This window comes from Boleophthalmus pectinirostris, unplaced genomic scaffold (genome assembly GCF_026225935.1).
Source record: "Boleophthalmus pectinirostris isolate CB_2022bp ecotype Guang Dong unplaced genomic scaffold, ASM2622593v1 HiC_scaffold_5, whole genome shotgun sequence".
Taxonomy (NCBI): domain Eukaryota; kingdom Metazoa; phylum Chordata; class Actinopteri; order Gobiiformes; family Gobiidae; genus Boleophthalmus; species Boleophthalmus pectinirostris.
This window is the reverse complement of record NW_026571404.1, coordinates 28,733,712-28,758,995: the sequence shown is the minus strand read 5'-3', so window position 1 is coordinate 28,758,995 and position 25,284 is coordinate 28,733,712. Positions and strand designations below refer to the sequence as shown.

Below are 25,284 nucleotides of genomic sequence, written 5' to 3'. Positions count from 1 at the left end.
GTTTATTTAGGCATTCTTAGGCAGCTCAGGGGTCCTTAACTCCTGTAGCTTCACTTCTTTACCTACCTACATCTGTGTCTATGATAGACGTGGGTTTGTACACATGTTTATTTATTATTTAATTGTTCCTTAATTGTTGTGTAAATGTTCTGAAGTTAATCTGTTACAATAATTTCGGTTAGAAATAAGATTCAAATTAGATACAAAGATATAAGAAAGGACATTAAAGCTCCATAAATCTACTCCTGTGTCCTCCTTCACTCTCTGATTGGAGCATTGTTTTGGATGAAGTGTCCCAGTACATCAAAGTCTAAAAGTCCTAGATATCCCCAATTATTATTATTATTTAAAAAATGACTTTTCTTTTTTTCTTTATTTTTTTTACCCTTTCTTAGTTCTATACATTTCACACTACATAATGCCCATTACATTATCAGCTATGAGCACCTGTTGCATCCCTGGACCCACAGTTTCAGCTAAACATATCAGTCAAGTGTGTGTCAGTCAGTGGACTTTGCCCTGTCAGTTACACGTCCAGGCTATAACAACAAAGAAGCACCATGAAATCCACAGGTTCAGTTATGCAACACTCAGTACATGTGACACAACAAAATGAAATCATAGGCACTTTTGATTCAAGGTACTTCATGGGACAGGAAGTTTTAGGCGGAGTCCCATTGTTCATTTTTGACTCTCGCCAGCTACCACTGAGAGCACGGGTATTACAGACTGTGCCGGCAGTCTACATTTGTAAAGTGTGAAGTCCATTAATTTGTACTAGAATAGGTATTTCTTAAAAGGCCAGGGTGTAATGTAAAGGTACATTGTGTAACTTTTCTGGTGTCAGTCAAATGTTTGTCTTTGAGGAGATTATTGCTTTGTCTGAAATGTTTCACCGTATGACATTAAACAGCTCTACCTTACATTATTTATATTGCAAATGGTTTTACAGCGCAAATACTGGCAGGCATTCGAACTTTGAGCGGGGTTGCCTCTCCACGGATCTGGCCTGTAACTTGATCTGGTTTGGTCTCCATGAATATTTAATGCCATACTGTGAAACATTTCAGACAAAGCAATTTGACAGACCCTCCATCAGAAACAATTACACAATGTACCTTTAAGACCTTTTAGGACTGTGCAATATTAAGGCAAAGTTATTCCACTACAATAATTTTAGTTATTTCCCTCCCTTGATGAAGCTTAAAATTAAAATATTATGTTTTAGTTTGGATTTGAGCATGATCTTTGCTCATTTAGTGTTGATTTAGTTCTGTGTAATATGGCAAAAAAAAGAAGAAAATCACAATTAGGGATGGGCATGATTAATCGATTAATCAATAATTGATCATTAAGAATTTCATCGATTACATTAATTTTAATCGACAAACAGAATGCAGGTTGCTGTGCGTAGCGTGACCAAACAGGGTCCGTACATGTGTCTCTCTGCACTCAGAAGGAGCGAGCAAACACAAACATTCGGTCAGTCTGCAGCGTACCGAAGCACAAATGTGTATTTAACGATGATTTGTACAAGAAATTCCACACTTTCCGTTTGGGACAAGTGTGAGGCCATGTGCACAGTGTACAAAGCAGGAACATATGTTTCTGTGTCCAGTGGGAAAAAGTTTTACCAGGTGAGAGTCGCGCAATGTCGATGACGAGTCCCTACCTCCCACCCCCCGTACGGTGTCCTGGTTTTGACAAATGCAAATATGGTCACACTAACCTGTATTCCACTGAATTATGTCTTTTAATCTGACAGAAGTTGACCGCATCAGCGACACAAGAGCTGTAGTTTTATCTTCGCTGAGTTTATGCAAATTAGCGATGCGGTTTTAAGTTTCGTTTCCGTGAGAGTTGCACAAAACTAAATTAAAAACATTATAATGTCAAACAGACTGATGTGGCTCTAGAGTGGTTACAGTTTATATATCGTAAAGTTGAATTTATTTATGCAGATTAGTAGTGCAGATAGTAATAATAATGATGATCATTTAAATATAAAAACATTAATGATTAATCGATAATTGATCGTTAATTCTTCCGACGATCGATTAAGAAAATTTAATCGAATGCCCGTCCCTAATCACAATCATATTTTTTTATTGATTTTCTTACTAATAACAAATGTTTATATTCATTAACTGAAATACATAATAGTCTAATATATTATTCCAAAGTCTGAGCTCCAAACCACATGCTTTCACTGACAGAGAATTAGCTGTAGACGTCTGGAAATACCCAGGGTGATTAATGACAGTTTGAAACTAACGGATCTTGATTTGATTAATATATTGTTTGCACAGGCCTTATTAAAATACTGATTAAAATAATATAGTTATCAGTTGTTTATTTTATGTTCTATTATTTTAAGAAAACTGCCACTGTGCACAGAGCCTACATTTTGTCAGTGGCATACATTTGTTTCAATATTATCATCTACATTTACAGCAATATATCGCATTTCAAAATCATGTTGTGACAGGTCTAGTTTATAGTCAATATAAAAAAAAGGAAGTAGGAAGTAGAAAGTGAAGGTTAATGTGTCTTTTACAGAGGCTGTAGTTTGATATTTGGCAACAGGGACAAAACCTGTACGAGTAAATGAAAGACCATCTCATCTTCGGTTAACAGACTCATCTTTCTCACCTCACGTAGTTTCAGTGTGCTGCCACTGAAAAGCCCTCAGCCTTTGGCCTCATTCTTCACCGCACGCATGCTCTGCTGATTTTATGCCAGGTTGAAAAAAAAAAAAATTGCCTAAAGTGAAAATTATTTTGAATGGAGACTTTTGCAAATGCTGATTTAATGCCGGCGTACTTAAAGCAGGAGGAATGTCACACTAAAACAAATCAAGCTTAAAAGGTTCTTCATATATGTGCTGCATTAAACATTAAACATAAGCATTAAACATACCTAATTTCACTGAGACAAGCCGTAAAAACATATGACTACCGAATAAATGCAATCTGTCATGGTAAGGCTAACAACAACAGCAACAACTGGCATGCCAATGTGCACTTCCTGATTATCGGACAATAACACCTTTTGATTAACACAAATTTTGCTCAAATACATGGGAAAAATGGGTATAGACTCTTTAATCTCATACTTTTAAACATTATGAGCATCGAAATAACATCTCTATTGAAACAAAAGTTGCATAGTGTACGTTTACTTCCAATAAATACACAAAATAAAGTACATATAGATTCAGTACACTATGTAGAGACAAACCTACACCATATCTCACCTTGAGCTGCTCCACTAGATTAATAGCTGTCTGATTTGCCTATTCAGTTGCATTCAAACCAACTCATTTGTTTCTGTCATCATTAACATAATCACTCCAAATAGATCACTAGAAAACCACATCAAGACTTTCTATAAAAAACAAAACAATGAAAAGCGGCTCAATATAATATTATCTAGGAAAAGAGAGAATACTGTAGTGCCTTTTTGTTGAATGGTATAACAACTGGAGTGTATAGTTGAACTTTATAATGACCACAAACCACCCACACTTTTGTATAGAAAACAAAGCCACCATCATATTACGTTACCATGGAAACCTAAAACCACTTTTGAGTAGTACAGTTTTATTCATGGATACAGCACAGAGACAGTTTTAAATACAGTTTTACTCATTTAAGGGTTTATATCTGGCTATTTTCTGATTTTGTTATAATAAAATAATAAAGGATTACTCAAAAAACATGTGTCAATAAAACCACACAGAACTCTGAGGCTTTAATGAGGTAAACAACATTATAACATGTCCCACACACAGGAATCCATTTTGAGTAATATAGGACATTTGAGCATGAAAACAGGTCACAAGAGCCACAGAAAAATATGTGAAACAGCCTACAACTTCAAATTAATACAGGAAGTGGTGGAATAGTTACTCAGTTGCATAATTTAGTGGAAGTGGAACAGCGCTTGTAAATCCTTGATGTCACGACACTACATTTTTAAACACAATTTAAATACTAACGACCGATATTCGATACAGATTTCTATGCCATAATAATAATTTGAAAACACTCCTTTATAGACAACAGATAAAAATACAAATTCCAAACAAAATAACTGTACTTTCTTTCTATGATCATCCTAAAATCGTTCAGGTCAAGGCAGCAAGGTCTTTTCCTGTTAATTTATTACATTATTTACTGTGTATAGAATGTTGTTTCCTCATTACAAACATACCTCAAAGTTGCGTTTTGTTTCATCCGCACCTTTAACACTTTAACACACACATCCTGCATATTTAGTCCGGTTCTTTTCTCAAACAGAAATCCCACCGTTCCACATACAGGAAGTGCTTCACAGTGTTTTTAAACTCTATACACCTTCACTATAATCATGTGGATGATTTCAGGCTTGGAATTTCACATTTTTACTGAACTAAAGGTAAAAAAGTTCCTACTTGAAAACTACTACAACATGACATCACAAGGTGGAACAGAACAGAGCATTTTGAGCTTTGAAGATGTAAAGAGATTCATAATAAAGGACTGCTTAAACTCCATCTCCACACAACTCCACATATTTTTGAGAAGGTAACAAAATGTATTATAACATGGCTTAAAGCTCACAAGAATACATGTTGTGTAATATAGGGCCTTTAAGTATTGATACTTGTTCAAAGAGAATCTAGTTTAGTTAGTCTCAGATTTTCGGTACATTTGACAATCTCAATAAAATTTGGTGGAAACAAACCCCAAATAGAAAAAATAATAAAATGATTCAATTGTCACGGGGCAGTGGTGCTGACAGCTGAGGTTGTGGCCAGTGGAAACGATGACACATAGAAAGTACATTATCCCTCTCCTGACATAGTAAATGTTTCCCCTCTCTCAGTTTGGTTTCCCGGGAGAGGGGAGGCTAGCTAAGCACAGGGCAAGCCATGTGAGTGGTCTAGAAAACACAGGAGACAATATGTCAAACAGACGTAATCAGACACAGCACTTGAAGCCCATCTTTAGATCATTCCTGTCCCTCCCACACCATCCCATAAACAGGAATGATCTCACCAGCAAACCTCGGAGCAAGATCTGGATTCTAGGCAATGTTTATGTCACAAATGGAGCACTTTAGCTCTATGTACACAACTCATCTGAACAGGAGATTGGATATTGTGGGTCTAAACAGGTAATGCTTTGACTACAAGTATGTATTATACATTATTCTTGGAAAGCACTCAACATTTTCACTATCGATCAACCACCAACATGCTTATATTTAGGTCTGCACGATACTTATATATATAACTATATCATTGTATTGTTTAATATATGAAAACTGGAACTATATATTTTGGGGGATCAATATTTAGAGTGCATATATTTTCTTTCTGGGATGGGACAAGATCTCGTGCCAAGTGACAAAATTGCCTCAAGATTGTGCAGACATGAGAAAAATCTTGTGAGATTTTTTTCCCCCTGAATTTATCTTTGGCTTGGACAAAAAACTGTTAAGAGCTGGTGAGTTATATAATTTGAGAAGCTGTAGTTTCAAAAAGCAGTCCTAAAATGATGATGAAATATTACATACAATAAATAAAAATTGTGAAACCAAAATTGTGAAATAGATTGCACTGCTTATTTATTATAAATTATGTCAAAATCTCGTCTTGTCTCATTCTCGTGGACCCAATCTCGTGGTGTGTCGTCTCGAGAAAATTGTGTCTCGCCCCATCCGTGTTTTCTTTGCATTACTGGAACATTTTGGCTATTTTTTTGGCTATATGATAAAATTTAAGACATAAAAAGTTTAATTAATTAATTACAAACGCAAGCTAAGTACAAAGTGTTTCATTCTGCTATTTATTTATTTATTGCAGCTCATTATTATCATTATTTATTTTACAGTATTGTACATTTAGAATTGTTTTGTGGTTTAAATCTGCTTGTGTAATTGTGTAGATATATATTTATTTTTACTTTGGCTACTAGAAATGCACTCAACATTTCCATTATCAGTCAATCTGAAACATGCTTACATTTTGGAGTATTTGATCCACGTCTTTGGAGCCACTACCTGTTGACTTTTCTTTCCCTATCTCACTGCATATGTTTCCTGTCCTGTATCAAAAGAGGTCTGCTTCAGAACTGATAGGAAATAGGCTTTGGACTTGAAACCAGCAAACACCTACATAAACACACACACACACACACACACACATGCTGGAGAATATGACAAAGTGATTAATGACTGTTTTATTTTATCTTATTAAAACTAATGCAATGGTTTTCAATATTAATTTAATGAACAAAAATGAACTTTTAAATATTTCCTTTTAGTACTACAAACAATAGTCAAGTTCCTTTCTCCAAACCAGGTTCTTATTGTCTGGATTGGCTTTAGCTGTGACAGAATAATTAATGATTCATGCAAGATTACTGATGCTTATTAATACAGGTTAAAGGTGCTATATTATGCAAAATGTATCTTGTGATGTTTTGATGTTAGAATCATCATAAACATGACTGGAGTTGCTTTTTGAAGTACTCCTAAATATACAGAGTTTGTGTTTAAACATGTGCGAATGAAACCAAACGCAATTCCAGATATTTTTTTGATGAGGAAACAAGCAACATTATAACACAGATTTTAAAAAATAGCCTAATATGGGCCCTTTAATTATGAATACAGATTGGATAGATGAGATATTTTGTTAGCTGAGGAGGTGCTTTCTATTGAAGTTCTAGGAATCTGGAATGCTGTTGCTACCTTTGTCAATAATTTACCAATTCAGATGAATACTATTAACTGTTTTAAAGTACAAACTAATGAACAATCTTGCAGTTTGTCATAAAACGCAGCCATCTTGCACAAGTGATAAGTGAGAAACAATACAGGTGCAGGGCCAATGGGACCTATGAAGTGAAAAACTTTAATCTGATACGCAAGGCTGATTACTGATAGCCCAGCCAAGCACCAGTACAGTGGGTCTTGCTATAAAAGGTGCTCTGAAATAGGCAAAACAAAAAAGCAATTATTCACAAGATGATCCCGAGATGAGTTTTATTGATGCATGGCTTCTCACGTTGCATCAAACTGAGGCATCTAGATATGCTTAACAATGGAGCAGGCGTATTTGAATGGGGAATATCTGACCCAAGCCACGTACAATATGCACCGAACAAAGACGCAAGGATTCCTCTCAAGAATGGCTGCTTTGTTTGACTTTTTCAGCACTTTCTCCTCCTCGGGGCGGTGTCCAAACTGTATATGAAAAAAAAGAAAACTCCCACCCCAGGACATTATAATAACAAGCAACACAATCTCACCTGTATCCGCTTACATTCATCTCTTCAATAATCCAGTGACAACAGTGAGATCTAATATTTGCACTACTGATACTGGCCAGTGCAGTTAAAAATTAACTGTACGCAGCTGTTATGGATCACAGCACACAGGACTCTGCTACAGTGACTCGGGTTTTGGTGAAATATACCATCGACAATCATTCATTGACTTTCAAGAAATGCCAAATGGACCGCATAATTACTTAAATGTCAATGAGTTTACTACTTCAGTCAATTTAAAGGTACACTGAGTAACTTTTCTGGTAGACGGTCTGTCACCAGATTCTTTCTTTGGAGATTTTTTCACACCACCAACAGCTAGTGGTGTGAAGAGTCTTTTATCTGCTGTAAGAATCTATTTCTGTCTAGACAAGTACAAATTTTGTCGTTTCCACAAAACCAGTTTAAGATTTTCTCAGTAACCAGAAATAGGCGCATAAAAATATCAATTGCCTGTTTTTTTTTCTCCAAGGAATGTTCCACAGTATGGCATTACACTTATTTCTCTACAGCAGGTGATGCTATAGGGTCTTGTTACATGTCATGTCTGTGGAGAAGTGAGCCCACTCACAGTAAGAATACAAGTTTTATGTCAGTAAATGTTATCGAGTAAATGCGAGATGGATACGTTAAATGCCATACCAGGACTTTCCAGACAAAGCAACATCTCCATGGAGACAAGCAGATGCCGGACCATTCACTAGAAAAGTTACACAGTGCACCTTTAAAGGGAAATCTTAAAAATGCAAATGGTTATAACAGAATAAATGCATTAAAACTAGGGCTGCACAACATATTGCAAAAATAATGATATCGTAATATTGGCAGACGTAATAACAGATATTGCAAGAACATAAATATACTGTAACACAGGGCTCACCATTTTATAGAAATGTACTGTTTTTGATAAGAACATTGATTGGAAGATAGTATTTATAATTTTCCTTATTAGGCCCTACATCCGACTGGTCTTGGTTTAGTTACTGTTAAGCTTTTTTTTACGTTTACACAGTTTGACATGCACTTTGAATGTATGAAAATTTTTGGCTTTAACTGAACAAAATTTAATATTGTGCCAAAACATACATTAAAATCTCACTACCATTATCACAATACAACACATAGTTATCAAATATTTCATGTTTTTCTTATATTGTGCTTCCCTCGTTGAAACCAAGTGGAGATTAAAGTTTTATTTGAAAACAGCTGGTGGTGTGAAGAGCCTTTTTTATCTGCTGTAAGAATCAATTTCTGTCTGGACAAGCACAAATTCTGTCATTTCCACAAAACCAGTTTAAGCAGATTTTCTCGGTAACCAAAAATAGAAATATGAGTTTCCTGTTTTTTTCTCTCTAATAAGATGGCAGTTTGTCAGGATGTATTCCCGAGGCAAAAAAGTTTACATTAGCTCCACTAATTAAGAAATTTCCAGAGGTTTTCCACTCATTCTTTTCCAAACAAAAACATGTTCATTTAAAAGTACTGCACTGTGTTATAGCTACACATAATACAAAAGTGTTTTCTTTAAGTACTACAACTATTAGCTTTCCAAATGTTCCTTTACAAGTGCAACTGTGTAACTTCTCTGATGGAAAGTCTATCACCTGCTTATTCCTATGGATATGTCATTGATCTGCCTGGAATGTTCCACAGTATGACAATAAAAACCTCTACCTTACATTTATTCAATTACAGGTAGTTTTATAGCTCAAAAAAACTATAAAAACAGGCATTCTGACTGCGAAAGAAATTGCCTCTCCACAGATCTGACCTGTAACTTGGCCTGGTTTGGTCTCCATGAAGATAAAAAGGTTTAATACCATACTGTAAAACATTTTAGACAATGCAATAAAATTTCCATGGAGAAAAGCATATGATGGGCTTGTTACCAGAAAAGCTACACAATGCACCTTTAAGGAAGTCTCCATTTTGATATTTGTTTCACTCAACATTAAGCTAGTGAACGCAATGTTCTTGACCCCGTCTGATTTATATCCACTGATAGCACGAAAGAGTTCAATTTTCCAGCTTTTAAAATCATGTCTTCTGAGAAATGACCAGACCTTACCTTGACCTATCCAACATTTATTCTTCCTTGACAGTAGCAATAAACCACATACAATGACACAAGTAATGGCCGGCTATAAAATGCTCGCAAGTGGCTAACTCACCTTGTTGTGTGCCTCTCTGGGAGTGCAATGATGAACACTAGACCTACGCTTGTCTTGGTACGCTACTTTCTTTACATTGTCCAGCCCTTAAGACCACATGCACGAGATATAGACAGCCCAGCCCAGAGGAACAGATAGTCACGTGACCAAATGATTGCTAGAAATGTCTGGTATGCTTGCTGACCTGACACTAAGTTCCTGGAGGGAACCACAACAGAGATTACAGGGATGTCACAGAAGCATCTGGAAAAAGACAAATTCCATTGAGTCTATTTTATTCAGTAGCGTCTACAGTACACGTACAACAGCGCATTTGCTAGAATCGTAACAAGTGAAAACAAGGCAAGCTTAGCCCTACTGTTTTAACAGCAACAGCTCCAAACAGAAAATATAATGCAATAATCAAACAGACTAACCCCATTAAGACCAATGAATCACACATATTCTATTATATTGACATAGTGGATGGATAGTCATAGGCACTGAGGCACGTATTCATGGAAAAATATAATAAAATAATCAACAAAATTACTACTATACCTACATTGCTAGATTATATTATGAAACTGACACCCAGTAAGCACAAAAAACTTTATTCAGCACATGGCAATAGTGAAACACACAAAAAACACAATGGAGAAACTAACTACAGATGTAACAATAACGAAAATATTGTGATATCTTTAATAAATGTTCCTGAACTTATTAACACTGTAGTGGCTCATTCAAACAGTCAGATGCAGCATTTTGAAAGATTCACTTCAGTATCCTGTATCAGGGGCCCTATACACACTGTACAAGGCCCTCGGTGAAAAAAGTTTGGACATTCCTGGTCAAACTATGTTGTAGGTTGTCGCAATATATCAAATGAGAAGCTCCTTTGCTTAAATGTATTGTTTTAGTGTAACAGCAGGTAATAAACTATGGGAACTACACAAACTATAATCTATTTCATTGCAGAAAACATTAAGAAATATCTTTTATATATCTTCATAATTCTTGGGATTATGACAATTAAGAATTACATCAAAGTCAAGGTATTTTAAAGCAAAAACTAACCTATCTGCAGTTCTATAAAGCTAATCAAAATGTTCAATAAAATCATACTGTGAGATGCTGTGAGATTTGAATATTAACTATTACATCTCTAAAACTAACTTATCAAATTCTAAAGGAATAAAGAAGGAGGAAGGCACATTGTATAACTTTTCTGGGAGAGGGTCTTTATGGAGCTGTTATTATTTTGCCTGGTATGTTCCACAGTAAAACATTAAACTCGTCTGTCTCCATGAAGATGAGCAGAAACAAAACTTGGTCAAGATTGTGGAATGAATTAAATGCAAAATAGGCAAGTTTAATAACGTATATACTAGATAATTATAAGCAAAGTATCACATCCCTGTGGAGACAAGCAAGAGGTGGACCCTCTACCAAAAAGGTATACAATGCACCTTTAATGAAACTACTTTCTTTTCAGAACGAGAAAAAGAACGCAACAAGACTGCCCAAACAGAGGTAGATTAACTGTTGCCAGAGAGCCATTGCAGATTAAATGTCAGTCCACTTGAAAATATGTAACATTTACTTAGATAAGAGTGTAAAGGCCATAAACATTGCCACATATCGAGGTTATGTAAATCCCCAGAGAAGAGAAGTACTCTGACTGTAGCCGTTGTACTATCAGCTAATGAGAGCCCACCTGTATGAGTCTGTGATTAGGAGGTCCAGGCCCCTGCTGCTCAGCTCTGTGGCAGCTTCTCTCAAGTCTCTTCTAAAATAGGACGCAGTGGGACTCTTCACCTGGGAGTAATTAGCTCACACCACAGCACCCAGCCAGCTCTTCACGCATCTGTGTCAACAAGGCCCAAATGCCAACAACAGACTGTGTATTATGGAACATGGGGCTACGCTAACAGACCAGCAAGCAATAATATAGGCCAATGTCCATGCAAAAAGACTGCTTAGACCTCTACAAACATGTTCGGACATGCTTGATTCTGTTGTGATAATTACTTTATTGACGTTCAATACATGATAGATGGAACAATTTACAGACTAGCAAACTAAAGGGATGTATATTGTGAAAATACTGTATAGAGAGATTTGGATAACGTTACATCCCAAGCAATAATAGGTTCATGTTCATGAAAAAAGTAGAAAATGTACACACAAAAAAACACTTGGACCTCTACAAATATGTTCTGATATGCTTTATTTTTGTATTAGTAGTAGGCCTGTCACCACAAAGTTCAATATAGAGGTCAATATTTATCATGGGAAGTTTTCCGTTGCACTAGTGGAAAGAATGTGGTTAACTTTATGTACTATGATAAGGTATAAGCTGAAGAGGATTGAATAGATCACTTCTATGACTCATTATAGATACACACTAACTACCTAAGTGTCGCATTCTGTTATTTATTTATTACAGTTCTGTTTTCTTTCTTTTTAACAATGTTAGATTTAGAATACATTTTGGGGGATAATTCTGCTTTATGGTTAAGTTTCAACATTACTGTTTGACATCTTTTCCACTTGAATTTATGAGTTTACTACTTGAGTCAGTTTACTCTGCACTACCATTCAGGTTGTGAGTAATCTACCATGGAGATGCCATAGCTTTGCCTGTAATGTTCCACAATATTGTATTAAACTTATATAAGATGGATTTATTCAATTATGGGTGTTTTATTGCTGAAAAATACCTTTTTAAAAACATGCACTCTTACTGTGAGTGGGGTCACCTCTTCACACATCTCCCCTGCCCTGGTGGTGTCTCCTGTTTGTTTCTATGGAGAGTTTCATACCATACTTTTGAGGTAAAGCAATTACATCTCCATGGAGACAAGTAACTGGTGGGCCCTCAACCAGAAAAGTAACAGAGCAGAGAGGTTAGGGCCTGGTTTTGAGATTATGGATGAGGATAGAGTCAGGGTGGGGGTTACAGATTTACTAAAACATCTTTTAAATATGAGAAAACGGGGCAATGGGAACTATGCCCTGCACTTTCTTAAAAGGTAGGTCTGTCACAGATGTGTAAAAAGATAGTAGCTGGGATATTTAGTTTGGTAGTGAAACTGGAATGCTTCAAAATGGGAACGAAACTCTGAGCAAGTCCCAACAGGGGGGATACAGCTCAAGTGTTGACAATGCAGATCTAAACAATAGAAGGTGCATCGCTTTACATTCTGCAGCTAGTGTTGCCAGAAGAGCTTTTTTACCACATAATGTACAACTAACTTTACAGCTGGGGATGCACCAATCCCGCTTTTTCAGATGCAATATCGATACGTAAGCTTTAAAGGTGAATGGTGTAACTTTTCTGGCTCAACAGATTCTTTTCTATCCGTTCTATCTTCATGGAGACCAAACCAGACCAAGTTACAGGTCAGATCTGTGGAGAGGCGACCCCACTCACAGTCACAATACCTGTTTTTCTGGGTATTTTTGAGAGGTAAAACCACCTGTAATTTAATACATGTTAAGCAGAGCTGTTTAATGTCATACTGTGGAACATTCCAGGCTAAGGAATGACATATTCACAGAAATAAGCAGGTGACAAAGCCTCAACCAAAAAGTTACACAGGGCACCTTTAAGTATCACCCAGTACCCGACATTAAAAGATATTATTGTAGGGGTGGAGAAAGGCCCTTTTCCCCAAAAAACACACTTAAATTATTATAAGCAAGTACCTACTGAACATCTGTGTGAATAAAACTTCAATCATTATGAGACGTCCTAGGACTATATCAACCAGTAAATAGTCTTTATCCAATATAAGGCCCAACCAGAATATCATGAGACTGATATCCAGCCAATATCTGGATAGGTGTATATAGGGACACAAGCTGGTGCTGAAATTAAGGCATTCCTTTTTGTTAAATATAATAATTATCTTTAATTTTAATTTCAATAGTACAATGTCTGTCAAAAGTATTGTGAAAATTTTTATGCAAAAAATAAAATAATTGCTCAAATTTTATTCCCTACCTTTTAAAACCGAACTGCAAGTAGAAAATACACTGGTGTTTCAGTTCAGTTCTTTGTGTAAAATGGTGGTTAGAGCATTTTACACGGTGGTCTATCATGTGGGTAATTTGAATTTACAAAAGACACAGGCAGAGACACGCTTAGAGCATCTATTTTTTACCTAACTAAGTCTAATCACTAAAATTATCTTGGCAAAACTAGGCTACATTAAAGTGCTACTAGCCTAGATTTCCCTAAAAAACATTTGTAGGCCACAGGAAACTGGGACGTGGTCATGTGAAGGGTGGAAGGGCTTCATGTGTTCCCAATTAGTGGAAAAACGAGAATGCTTAGAGATTGTTCCAAGATGGCTGCTGTAGCCTTAAGAAAAATTATGGATCACAAAATATTACAGTTACAATTACAATATTGATTGACTTATCGTTCAATATATGAAATCTGGAAAGTATTTTGGAACTCAATATTTCAAAATTGATTGATTTATAAAAAAAATTTAATAAAATAAATCAAAGTGTGGATATTTTAGCCCTTTTTAAGTAAAATGAGCTGTAACTGATAGAACATAACTGTTATGGCTAATTATTGGTTAATTCTGCCATTTATTTGTTGCAGCTCAAGCTTTTTAATGATACAGTCTCTTTAAAGGTGCACTATGTAACTTTTTGTTTGGGGCTCTGTCACCTGCTTGTTTCTATGGATATGTCAAACCAATTACAGGTGGTTTTACTTAGAAAAACAGGCATATTGACTATGAGTGGGGATGCTTCTCCACAGATCTGACATGTAACCTGGTCTGGTTTGGTCTCCATTAAGGCAGAAATGTTTAATTCCAAACTGTGAACCATTCCAGAAAAAGCAATAACATCTCCATGGAGAAAAGCATTTGACAGGCCCTTCACCACAAGTTCCAGGCCCTCCAGAAGTTACACAGTGTAAATTTTTAAATATTTTACTGACATGATGTTACTTTGTGTTTCTCTGTAGCAATATATCGTGCTTCAAAATGTGTTATCGTGACAGGCATTCATCTGTTGTTTACATTTTTAACCATGAATCTACTCTTCTATTAAATAACAAGACGCAATGCAAATAGAGTTTTGACAGGAACAAAGATGGTGGACATAAACCCACAACAGCTCAGAGCTTGATAAAGGTAATATTTGCCCTCAGGTTGCGGTGGTGACATGAGACCTATGTACAAATACACGCTATGATTGATTTGGAAACAAAAACCTACTGAGTGTATCTGGAGTCAACGGCTGAAGAGGAGCAGAGCAGTCTGAAGCCATTAAAAAGGCCATAAAATGATAACAAAACGGATGAGATGACATCTGGTGCCTTCTAGTTTGGTCAACGACAGTTACTTCTGCCGGTCATTGCGTACTAAGGTAATAGAAATGCAAATAGCCATTGTAATTTTCAACTGACATTTTCAACAAACAACTGCTGAAATATTTATTGAAATTGCATTATACATTAAAGGTGCACTGTAACTTTTTGGAAGGGCTCTGCAACCTATACTTTCTTACCATGACAGTCGACTCACCACAAATCTAACCAGTGATTTGGGTTGCAAGTCTCCGTGGAGATGAATACGTTTATGGCAACACTGTGGAATATTCTAGGCACATCTCTCTCAGACAAGTTACTCAGTGCACCTTAAAATTAAGTGTAGTGCACATAGTGGCTAAGGTATCCACATCATTCTAATATGTGTGTTTTAAAATTATGACAAAGAATGTGAAAATAAGTTACAAATTTGATAAGAAATATATAGAGATTTACTGTATACCTTCCAATATGTAAAACATTTATTGACCTGTTATGTAATTTGCTTGAGTTAAAGGTGTATTGATTTGTGCTGCCATATTGTTAATCGATGTTATAATAAGTCACGAGGGTAACAAGTCACTGAAGTCACTGTGACAGTACCAGGTACAGCAGGAAGGGCATCTGTCAAAATGCAAAATCAATATGCTAATGAAGCACAAGAGGAAGTGTGTTTTATATAAAAAAATAAAAATAAAAATAAAAAAAAACAAGAGGAAAAACCTCAAAAGCAAAAGACAGAAAAAAAAAACCTAACAGAAGAAGTGCTGAAAATCAGATAGTAAAAGATACTATCAAAATTAGATAATTAGAAAATTTGATCTTTATCTCATAGTAACGTAAACAATAAAGTAATATTATTTTGTGTATGAAAATTACATTCTATTACTTTAGAAGGTGCATTTCATCTTCATTTTATCTTCATTGTGGCATCATTATCAGTGTAGACTTTCCCTTAGTATCAAAATGGAGTTAACCGATAATTTTAGTATCGTGACAACACTAGTTCATATTTGTAAGCTGTTCATGGGTTCATTCAAGGCAGTTTGTAGACAGTTGGGACAGTTATTCCAGACCAACGCTGAATGCTCATGCGACAGAAAACTCATTGTTTCCACCAAATTCCTAAAATGCAGCTTTGCACTTTATGCTTAATCCAGCAATTAGTTGATCGTCGAGAGATATATCTGTATTACTGTATTTTTCTATATTTTAGTTTTACTTGTACATATACTATTATATAATTCTGCCATAATTGACATCAGTCTCTTGCTATTTTTGCTACTTAAAGTTGCATTGTGTTACTTTTCTGGTGGAGGGCTTGTCATCTGTTTGTTTCTACGGATATACCATTGCTTTGCCTTGAATGTCCCACAGTATGACATTAAACCAGCTCAATCTTACATTTATTCAGTTACAGGTGGTTTTATAGCTCAACAATACCTAGAAAAACAGGTATTCTTACTGTGAGTGGGGCTCCCTCTCCACAGATTTGACCTGTAAGTTGCCCTGGTTTGGTCTCCATGAAGATAGAAAGGTTCAATACTACACTGTGAAACATTCCAGACAAAGCAATAACATCATGGAGAAAAACTTTTGATGGACGCTCCACCAGAAAAGTTACACAATGTGCCTTTTAAGAAATTATTACCATTTATATATTTTTTTGGTCTTCGTTATTATAATATATTGTGATGTGTGAGCTACTGTGTCCAAATAATTTCCCTTGTGGATCAGTTAAGTTTGTCTAAGTCTAAATCGGACATGCTTTTGCTCAACTACTGCGCAACTGCTGACAACAAACAACCCCATTCACTTGATTTAACATTTGCCCCTTGAACGCTCTCAACAGTCGCACCGTTTTTGTCTGTGGAAAGTCTGTTTCCTCACACACAGTCAGCTCTGTGTCAGTTGCCGGTCGATTACACAATGACTTGAATATAATTTTAATACATTTAGGTGTTATTATAATGATCTATGGAGAATGCATAAATTTCTGGATACAGTTAGAGCTTGTGCTGATTCATTGAGTTCCAAGTAGGGTAGTCAAAAGTATCAAAAAATCACATACAAATCTATCCTAAAACTACTGTCAGATCTAGATACTTATTTGAGTAGGTATCAATACTAAATAAGTCATATTGACAGGACAGAAATGAGCCTTTCCGGAATAGCTTTAGAAAGATCTTGAGCTGTATCAGAGCAAGTTTAAGCACACAGACTAGTATACACCCATGGACCACTATGGAACCTACCTGGACGATTGAGGGTTTACAGAGATATGAGACTAAATGGTAAAAGAAAGCATTCTTGTTGAAAATCACATTCTGTTGTCTAAAGAGTGCTTTTCATTTTCTCTGTAACAACTGAAGATTGTGACAACTCTAGTCCCAAGTCATTATCCTTGTGAACCAAGTTTGTCCAAGTCTCTGAATTTATCTGCCTCTCAAGTAACCCTGAAGAGCTGCTGTTACTGACTATTGCTATGAAAGGACACGCCCCTGCATGAGATCTCTTGGGAAAAAAGTTGTAGTAGTAGAGCCTGTTTAGGTTTACACAGTACCCAAATAAGAAAGCTCTACAAGCAAAACTATGTCAGGAACAGCTAGTTAGAACAGGTAAAAATTGATATGAGATTTAAAGCCAAAGTACATGTAGTAGTAGAAGTAATATTTAAAGTAAAATGAAGCCTGTGGCATTTTGATGCCCACCTACACAGCAGAATAGTTGTCTCCACCTCACTGTAACTTCCAATATATTAGACACTGGCAAAACAAATGACCATAGTTTGAATAGCACAGTAGTAACTGATATCAGCTGGTCCTTTCACGAGTGTAAGCAGTGTGTGGAAATCTCTTTGGTTTCCTTTTTGCAACAGAGGTTAGGCACATCTTAACAAATAGACACTTCAAAACAACGGTGGTCTGGGATCTCTTATAGAGCAAAGAAAACTACATTGGTTTCCATTGGAGCCTCTACAGCCGCTGTATGTTGGTGGCTTAAAGAGCTTACAGCTTGGTCACTAAAAATAGATAAGCAAGCTGGCGTCTTCAGCGCGTTTCTGGGGGGCTAGCAAACAGGCTACATATAGCTAAAAAGCAAGAGCTAAATCACACAGCTTTTGCGCGCTGAACTGTAATAGCTGTTTAATAATAATAAAAAAGGCTAGCATGCTTAAAATATGTGCAACGGAATTAATAAACAGACAATGATTAGTATAAGTAGGAGCAATGGAAAATATAAGAACGTGATGATTAATTGCACTATTTCTAACGAGACAGAATAAGAGCAGGGGCGCAAATGTTCTGAAGGCTAACTAGCAGGAGTATATAGCGTGTTTTGTGGCCCGCTAAGAGGCCCTGTTTGTTTACCAGCTCCACAAACCGCAAACAAGATCCTATAACGGTGTTCGAGTGGGGAGTTTAGCGTAGCATTTCACCGCTGACACTTGGAGCTCAGAGGCACAGTTACCTCCTCGCCACGACTTGCGCCTCTCTAGCAGCGAACTATGGAAGATCTGCGCGTAAAACAGCGGTGTCATGGGTTAAAATAGTTTTGCAGCCATATTTACGCGTACCTTAAAGACGACAGGTCCAAATGTCGGCTTGAAATGGTCCCCGGGTTGTGCGTGGATGTGGTGACGGGGAAGATCTGTGCGTAATCTGTCCGGTGTTTTCACGGGGAGGCGGTTTCAGAGCTGGCGAGCGGGGAGTTCCCTTCACGGCGTCACCCAGCGTGCGTTTACGGTCTATGAAAAGTGTTGTTTATTTGAGCCCTCACACTCAAATTCTTGGATAGTTTAAAGTAATTCTCTTGTAAAAAAAAAAAAAAAAAAAAAAAAAGCACATAATCTTGTACTCGGCGTTTAATATTTATTCATAAAGTCACATAAATAATTTTGTGTGCGGTATATATTTTATGCTGTGCTTTTATAATAAATGTTAATGGTGGTAAATGGTTTTGGGAAGTAAGAATGTACTGTAGTATTCTAATTCGTTCACAGTGTTTCACGCATACGTACGTTTTGAAACAAAATTAGAAAATAGTACACAAAATGAACATTAATACAAACAAGTTACCAGTTAGTTTTATGTGTTACAATAATAATGTTTAGATTGTATTATAAAAACGTTTACAACTTTTTCATATCGGAGTTCAAGAGAGTCCTTGAATGTATCTAGTGATGACTAAAAAATCATGTTGGAACAGTCAGAGATGACCCTCTCGTTACTCATCTGTAGTGGCCCTCTGGTGGCCAGGACCAAATAACCGGTCTTTTTTTAGTCAACCACAATTCGTTTTAATAAAAATGCTACTACTAATAATAATGCATCAGTTTTATATGGCGCTTTTCTGGACACAAGTGACACAATAATGTACCCTTCTTTTCTTCCATCATCATTTTCATTATGACAACATTTCTGAAGGATAAAAGAAAATAAATTTAAGTAGCTATGGCAACATCCAGTACAAATAATAAACATATAATGGGGTAGGCTTTAGCTTGGTTTGCACATATAGACTAAAAGTAGGTTAAAGTTTCTATCAGTGGTAAATTATAGTAACTCTATCTGAGATCACAAATGATCACAGCCAGACTATATTTGACTGAAACTGTTCACAGGTTCCTGTTTTTCTGTTCTGAAGACCATTACACAAGGAGGACCAATCAAAATCATTCAAATTGTTTCTCACCCTAGAATCCATGGATAGGCTCATTCAAATTATATTTTCCCATTTTGATGTTCTCATTAGTTAAGCATTTATTTTTTATCAGCTACATCACAAAATCTACATGAGTTAACTATTGAAAAATTTACTAATATATTTTATGGGTTTATGGCCTTTTCCCCATTTTGAATGTTATCATACTAAATACACATACGATTACTGGAACTAGAGCTATTGAGAAAGAAGCAGAGAAGAATTTAAATGTTGTGTTAGATAAACTAAAGAAAGGTCATTCAGTTCTTATCTGTTAGATTGTGTGTTTGCAAGAATGTTTCCTTCGAGTTGACTTGAGGTGAAAATGGGTCTATTCTAGTGAAATTCTAGTGTAACTTAACTCATAAGTGTTAAATGCTGTATGCAGCTAAACTGTCATTGTGCAAATTAACTAAATTAACTTGAATTTGAATAGTAGATTTGAATTCTGTCTTGTCTGGAACTAGGCTGAAGTTTGTTTACATTGCAAATCAAGTTCCCTTCTGGACTCTGACCTCTCCAAAATATTGATCTGGTCTAAACCGTGACCACTAAACAATGCTGACATCAAACTTTAAAACTGCAATATCATTTTATTGCATTCACGTCTTTTTTGGATATGCCCTCACTGAAGATTATGAAATACCTACAATTGCAAGATATTTTGGTCCTAAAGGAAGGTATGAAGAAGTCAATCCCTATTTACTGAGAGATGCACTCGCTATAAACAAATCTATGCTTCATCCTCCGAGCTCTCAATGTCGAGAATTGCATATGACTGCAATTATAAGACATGGAACCAGATATCCAACTACTAAGAATATTAAGGAGATGCATGGTCTTTACAACTTCATCGTTAGCAACACCTCCAGTGAGAAGAGCAGGTTGCTAGAACAGTGGACCATGTGGTACACAGAGGACATGGACGGCAGGCTGGTGGAGAAAGGAGAGGAAGAACTGAAGCATTTGGCCGTGAGACTGTCCAGACTTTTTCCCAAACTCTTATCAGAGGAGAAGCTCAGAGGAGGACTCATCAAGTTCATCACCAGCTCCAAGCATAGGTGTGTCAACAGCACCCTGGCCTTCAAGAGGGGACTGACTGAGCTCTGGGACATCAAAGGTAAATTTTTAAGGTCCTAGGTTACACGAAATTGACTCTTGTGAGCTTTAAACCATTATAATGTTGTTTCCTCTTTAAAAACATACCGAGAGTGTACTTCATTCCATTTACACATGTTTGAGTAACCCTTTATTCTTACTCTGTCTCCAAAGCTCAAAATGCTCTGTTTCACTTTGTGATGTCATGAACCAGTAGTTTTCAAGTTAACAGCTGCACTTTACCTTTAGTTCAGTAGAGATTGGAAATTCCAGGGTTGAAATTAACCAAATGATTCTAGTGCAGGTGTATGTGTCTTCCTGTATTACCGCATGACATCAAGTGTTTTCAGTTTGAATTTGCAGGGTTTGTGCGTTGTGTGTGAATGAAATGAACCATAACTCTAGGTATGCTTTTGATGAAAAAACAGGCTGTTCATCATCTAGACAAAACACAACTGAACACCATAAAACAGGACAAATAACATTTGCATTAGTATCTGGAGGATAAAGGGTTGTTTTCAGTTCATATTGTTATGGTGTACAAAGATTACCCCTCAAGAGGCTTTTACTCCCAATACTCCAGTTTCCCCCTTTGACTTATAATAAAGAAGGATGAGTCAAAGGCACAGGATAACCTGTTTTGTCAATGGTGAAAAAGGTGTTACAATACATGGTGTTTCTTGGGGCAGCAAATCAAGCACATTATGCTTAATCTTTAATAAGTCACTTCTTTAATGCACATATTGCCTCTACTACCTATACCTTTTTTTCTCTACTGAACAAAAGGTAAAAGGTAAATGTTAACTTGAAAACTACTCCTTTATGACATCACAAGTTGAAGCAGGGCATTTTGAGCTTTGCAGATGTAGACAGACTATAACCCAGGATTACCAGGATGTGTGAATGAGACAAAACACAACTCTGGGCATGTTTTGAGCAGGTAACAAGATTCTAACATGACTAAAACCTAACAATAGTCACTTTGTTTAGATGTATTACTTTGACATGTTCAACAGTATGGCTTTACATGTAACTATGTCCGTGAAAACATGCTGGTAGCACCATCAGGCCAAGATCTAGGTCATATCTCTGTAGAGCTGACCCCTCTCACAGTATGAATGCATGTTTTTCAAAGTATTTATAAGCAAGAAAAACACCTGTAGTTGAATTAAACAACGTAAATATATTTAATGCCATACTTTGGAACAGAAAAGTGATAACATGCCCATATAAAAGAAAGAAAGAAGCAAATCTCAGATCTTACACCAGAAAAAGTAACCCAGTGCAACTTTAATAATTTATTTATTTATTTACTTATTTATTTTATAGGGACCATGCATATTAATGGACATGTGTAATTATGGTGTAAATATGCCAGATTATAGCAAAAAAATCATTTTCATCTGTTGTCCCTAGGTAAATACAAAATACAAAAACAGTTACACAAGACATAACACAGAAAAGTAAAAGGTCAGATCCTGAAACATGATCTGTGCTTCTCTTTACAGATATGGACTTTGAGCATGAAGTAAACAATGCCCTCATGAGGTTTTTTGACCACTGTCCCAGGTTTGTACAGGATGTGGAGAAGAACTCTACAGCTGTAGTGGAGCTGGAAATGTTCAAGAACGGAGCAGAGATGAGCAGAGTTCTGGAGAAAATAGAAGACAAACTCAATGTTACACACAGACGTATAACTTATGGTAATGTTCGACATAAGATTCAATATGCATGCCATTACTCTTTCAGATATGCCATGCCAGTACAGAAAAAATGACTTTGTATGTGTTTGGGAAGGATTACTGAAAAACCACTAGATGGAGCTATTTAAGCATTGAACTACATCGTGTGGACAATTGGACAATTAGTTAGTAACTGATTTCAGATAAAAGTGCTGGATGGATTCCTCAAAAATATATAAAAGAAAATCACTGGTGAAAGGTAATCAAAGGTAGTCATTTGGATTGGCATCATTTAAAGGTTCCATATTTAAAAAAATTGACTCTTGTGAGGTTTAAGTCATGATATAATGTTGTTTCCTCATCAAAAACATACCTGGAGTTGTGTTTTATTTCATTCAGACAAGTCTAAGTAATCTTTAAGTTTTAGTCTGTCTACATCTCCAAAGCTCAAAATCCTCTGTTTGTGATGTCATGAAGCGGTAATTTTCAAGTTTAACAGATACCATTTACATTTTGTTCAGGAGAAGTTGTATTAAAATAGGGCTAATCCAGGGCTGAAATCATTCAAATGACTCTTGTGAAGGTGTATGGAGTTTAAAAACACAGTGGAGCACTTCCTGTATTACCACATGACATCACAAGGTGGATCAGAGTGTTTTGTGTTTGAGAGAAGAACTCAGCCCATAACTATGCAGGGTGAACAAAACAAAACACAACTCCAGGTACGTTTTTGATTATAACACAGATTAAAAAATTGTGTAATTGGCTCTTTAATTTAGAGACAAACGGGAGATTCTATAATTGAATAAATGCAAGATAGATATGTTAAATACCTTATTATGAACATTTTACTACTTGTAATATGAAGACAAGCATGTAGCAAAGCTACACAATATATCTCTAATTATTTGTTGACATTTCAAAATGGTGCTTTGTAGATATGGCTGAAGCTGCTTTTTTCTTATGCGCTTATGAGTTTGCCATCAACAACAAGAACTCTCCCTGGTGTCAGCTCTTTGACGAGGAGGATGCCAAGGTAAAAGTTATATAGTTAAGTTATACTGACTTATATAGTTTTGAGTCAAATAATGAGAATTAACTTGTTTTGCCCCTTTTTGTATGTGCATTAACAGGTGATGGAGTATGTCAGTGATTTGAGAGAATACTGGAAAAGAGGCTACGGTCATGACATCAACTTTAAATCCAGCTGTATTTTGTTCCATGACTTGTTCGAGCGACTGGAAAAGGCCACAACTCAGATACTGTAAGTTACACAGCCTACTACTGCAACAATACATTGCTTTTTTTTTTTTTTTTTACCTAAAGGGCCCATATTATACTATTTTCTGATCTTCTTCTTTTCTGATTTCATCATAAACATCATCAACATACATGGAGTTGTGTTTTGTTTCATTCACACCTGTTTAACACACAAACCCTACATATTTAGGATGAGTTCAGGAAATGCTCCACTGTGTTTTTAAACTCCATACACCTTCACTAGAGTCATTTGGATAATTCCAGCCCTGGAATTGCAGTCTCTACTGAACGACAGGTAAAAAGTATCTGTTAACTTGAAAACTACTACTTTCATGACATCACAAGGTGGAACAGAGCATTTTGAGCTTGGGAAATGTAGACAGAATAATAATAAAGGATTACTGAAACATGTATGAATGAAACAAAACACAACTCCAGGTATGTTTTTGAGACATTAACAGCATTATAACATGTCTTAAATACAGGACTTGAGAAGAGTATAGAATAAAAAAACTTTCTTATTTCTTTTTTTCCTGCAGGTCTGGTGAGCCTGTGACTAATACTGCCACCATCCAAATTGGTCATGCAGATACCCTCCTTCCGCTGCTCACACTCATGGGCTTTTTTAAGGACAGTGAACCTCTCAAATCTGAAAACTATGCTCCTCAAACAAAACGTTCTTTCCGCACTAGCCACATGCTACCGTACGCTGCTAACCTGGTCCTGGTGCTGTACGACTGTGGAGAAGGGGAGCTCAGACTGCAGCCGCTGCTCAATGAAAAGACTGTGGTGTTTCCAGGTTTGAGTGACACCCAGAGCTCAATGCCTCTGTATGCAGATGTGAAGGAGAGATACAAGGAGCTGCTGCAGGGGTGTGACTTTGAGACAGAGTGTCAGCTTTTCCCAAGTTAACATGAAGACTGTTAACATGTGATAAAGTATTACTTCACAGTCAGTACATTCAATAATAGAACAAGTTCATACTGTTGTTTAAACTCAAAATTTAATTCTAACTATAATAGGCCTAGCTATGCTTAAAGGTCCTATATTATACAAAACCGACTCTTGTGAGCTTTAAGTCATGTTATAATGTTGTTACCACCTCAAAAGCTTTCCTGGAGCTGTGTTTTGTTTCATTCACACATTGTTTGTGTAATCCTTTATTATAAGTCTGTCGACATTTCCAAAGCTGAAAATGCTCTGTTCTACTTTGTGATGTCATAGTGGCAGTTTTCAGTTTAACAGCTACCTCTCACTTTTTGTTGGGGAAAGATGGGCAGTTCCAGGGCTGACATCGTCCAAATGATTCTAATGCAGGTGTATGTAGTTTAAAAACACAGTGGAGCCCTTCCATAACATCACAAGGTGGAACAGGGTGTTTTTAATTTGAGGTAAGAACTCAGCCTAAATATGCAGGGTTTGTGTGTTGAACATGTGTGCATGAAATAAAACACAACACAACAACAACAACATAGATCAGAAAATAGTATGGGTATAATATGGGTATTTTAAACGTATACTCTTTTATATATGCCTTTTATACACAGTTATAATTAGGCTAATGAGCAGTGTATATGTTTAAAGACATATATTTATCAATGGTATGGGATTTTATATCGACTAATATTACTACTACTATTTTATCTAGTAGGAGTAGATTAAAAGTTAGTTTAATATTTAATAGTTCCATAATTAAAAAGTACCTGTCTAATACCTGTGTCATGTTGGTG

At 36.2% G+C, this 25,284-nt stretch overlaps 2 protein-coding genes across 2 annotated transcripts in view; one reads left to right on the top strand and one right to left on the bottom strand.

The window, feature by feature from the left end:
• The window catches only part of sgms1a (sphingomyelin synthase 1a), a 30,080-nt gene extending 11,582 nt beyond the window's left edge, over positions 1–18,498 (bottom strand). Inside the window, exon 1 of the mRNA XM_055162429.1 lies at positions 18,388–18,498. The gene's annotated coding sequence lies outside the window, so the exon portion shown is untranslated. The remainder of the gene's footprint in view (positions 1–18,387) is intronic.
• Positions 18,499–20,065: 1,567 nt separating this feature from the next.
• Positions 20,066–25,005, top strand: LOC110157245 (multiple inositol polyphosphate phosphatase 1-like). The gene is made up of 5 exons (XM_020921526.2): positions 20,066–20,634; positions 22,121–22,315; positions 23,233–23,330; positions 23,428–23,558; positions 24,094–25,005. The coding sequence occupies exons 1-5, from the start codon at positions 20,073–20,075 to the stop codon at positions 24,464–24,466; spliced, it is 1,359 nt and encodes a 452-aa protein (XP_020777185.2). The 5' UTR covers positions 20,066–20,072; the 3' UTR covers positions 24,467–25,005.
• The last annotated feature ends 279 nt before the right edge of the window (positions 25,006–25,284 follow it).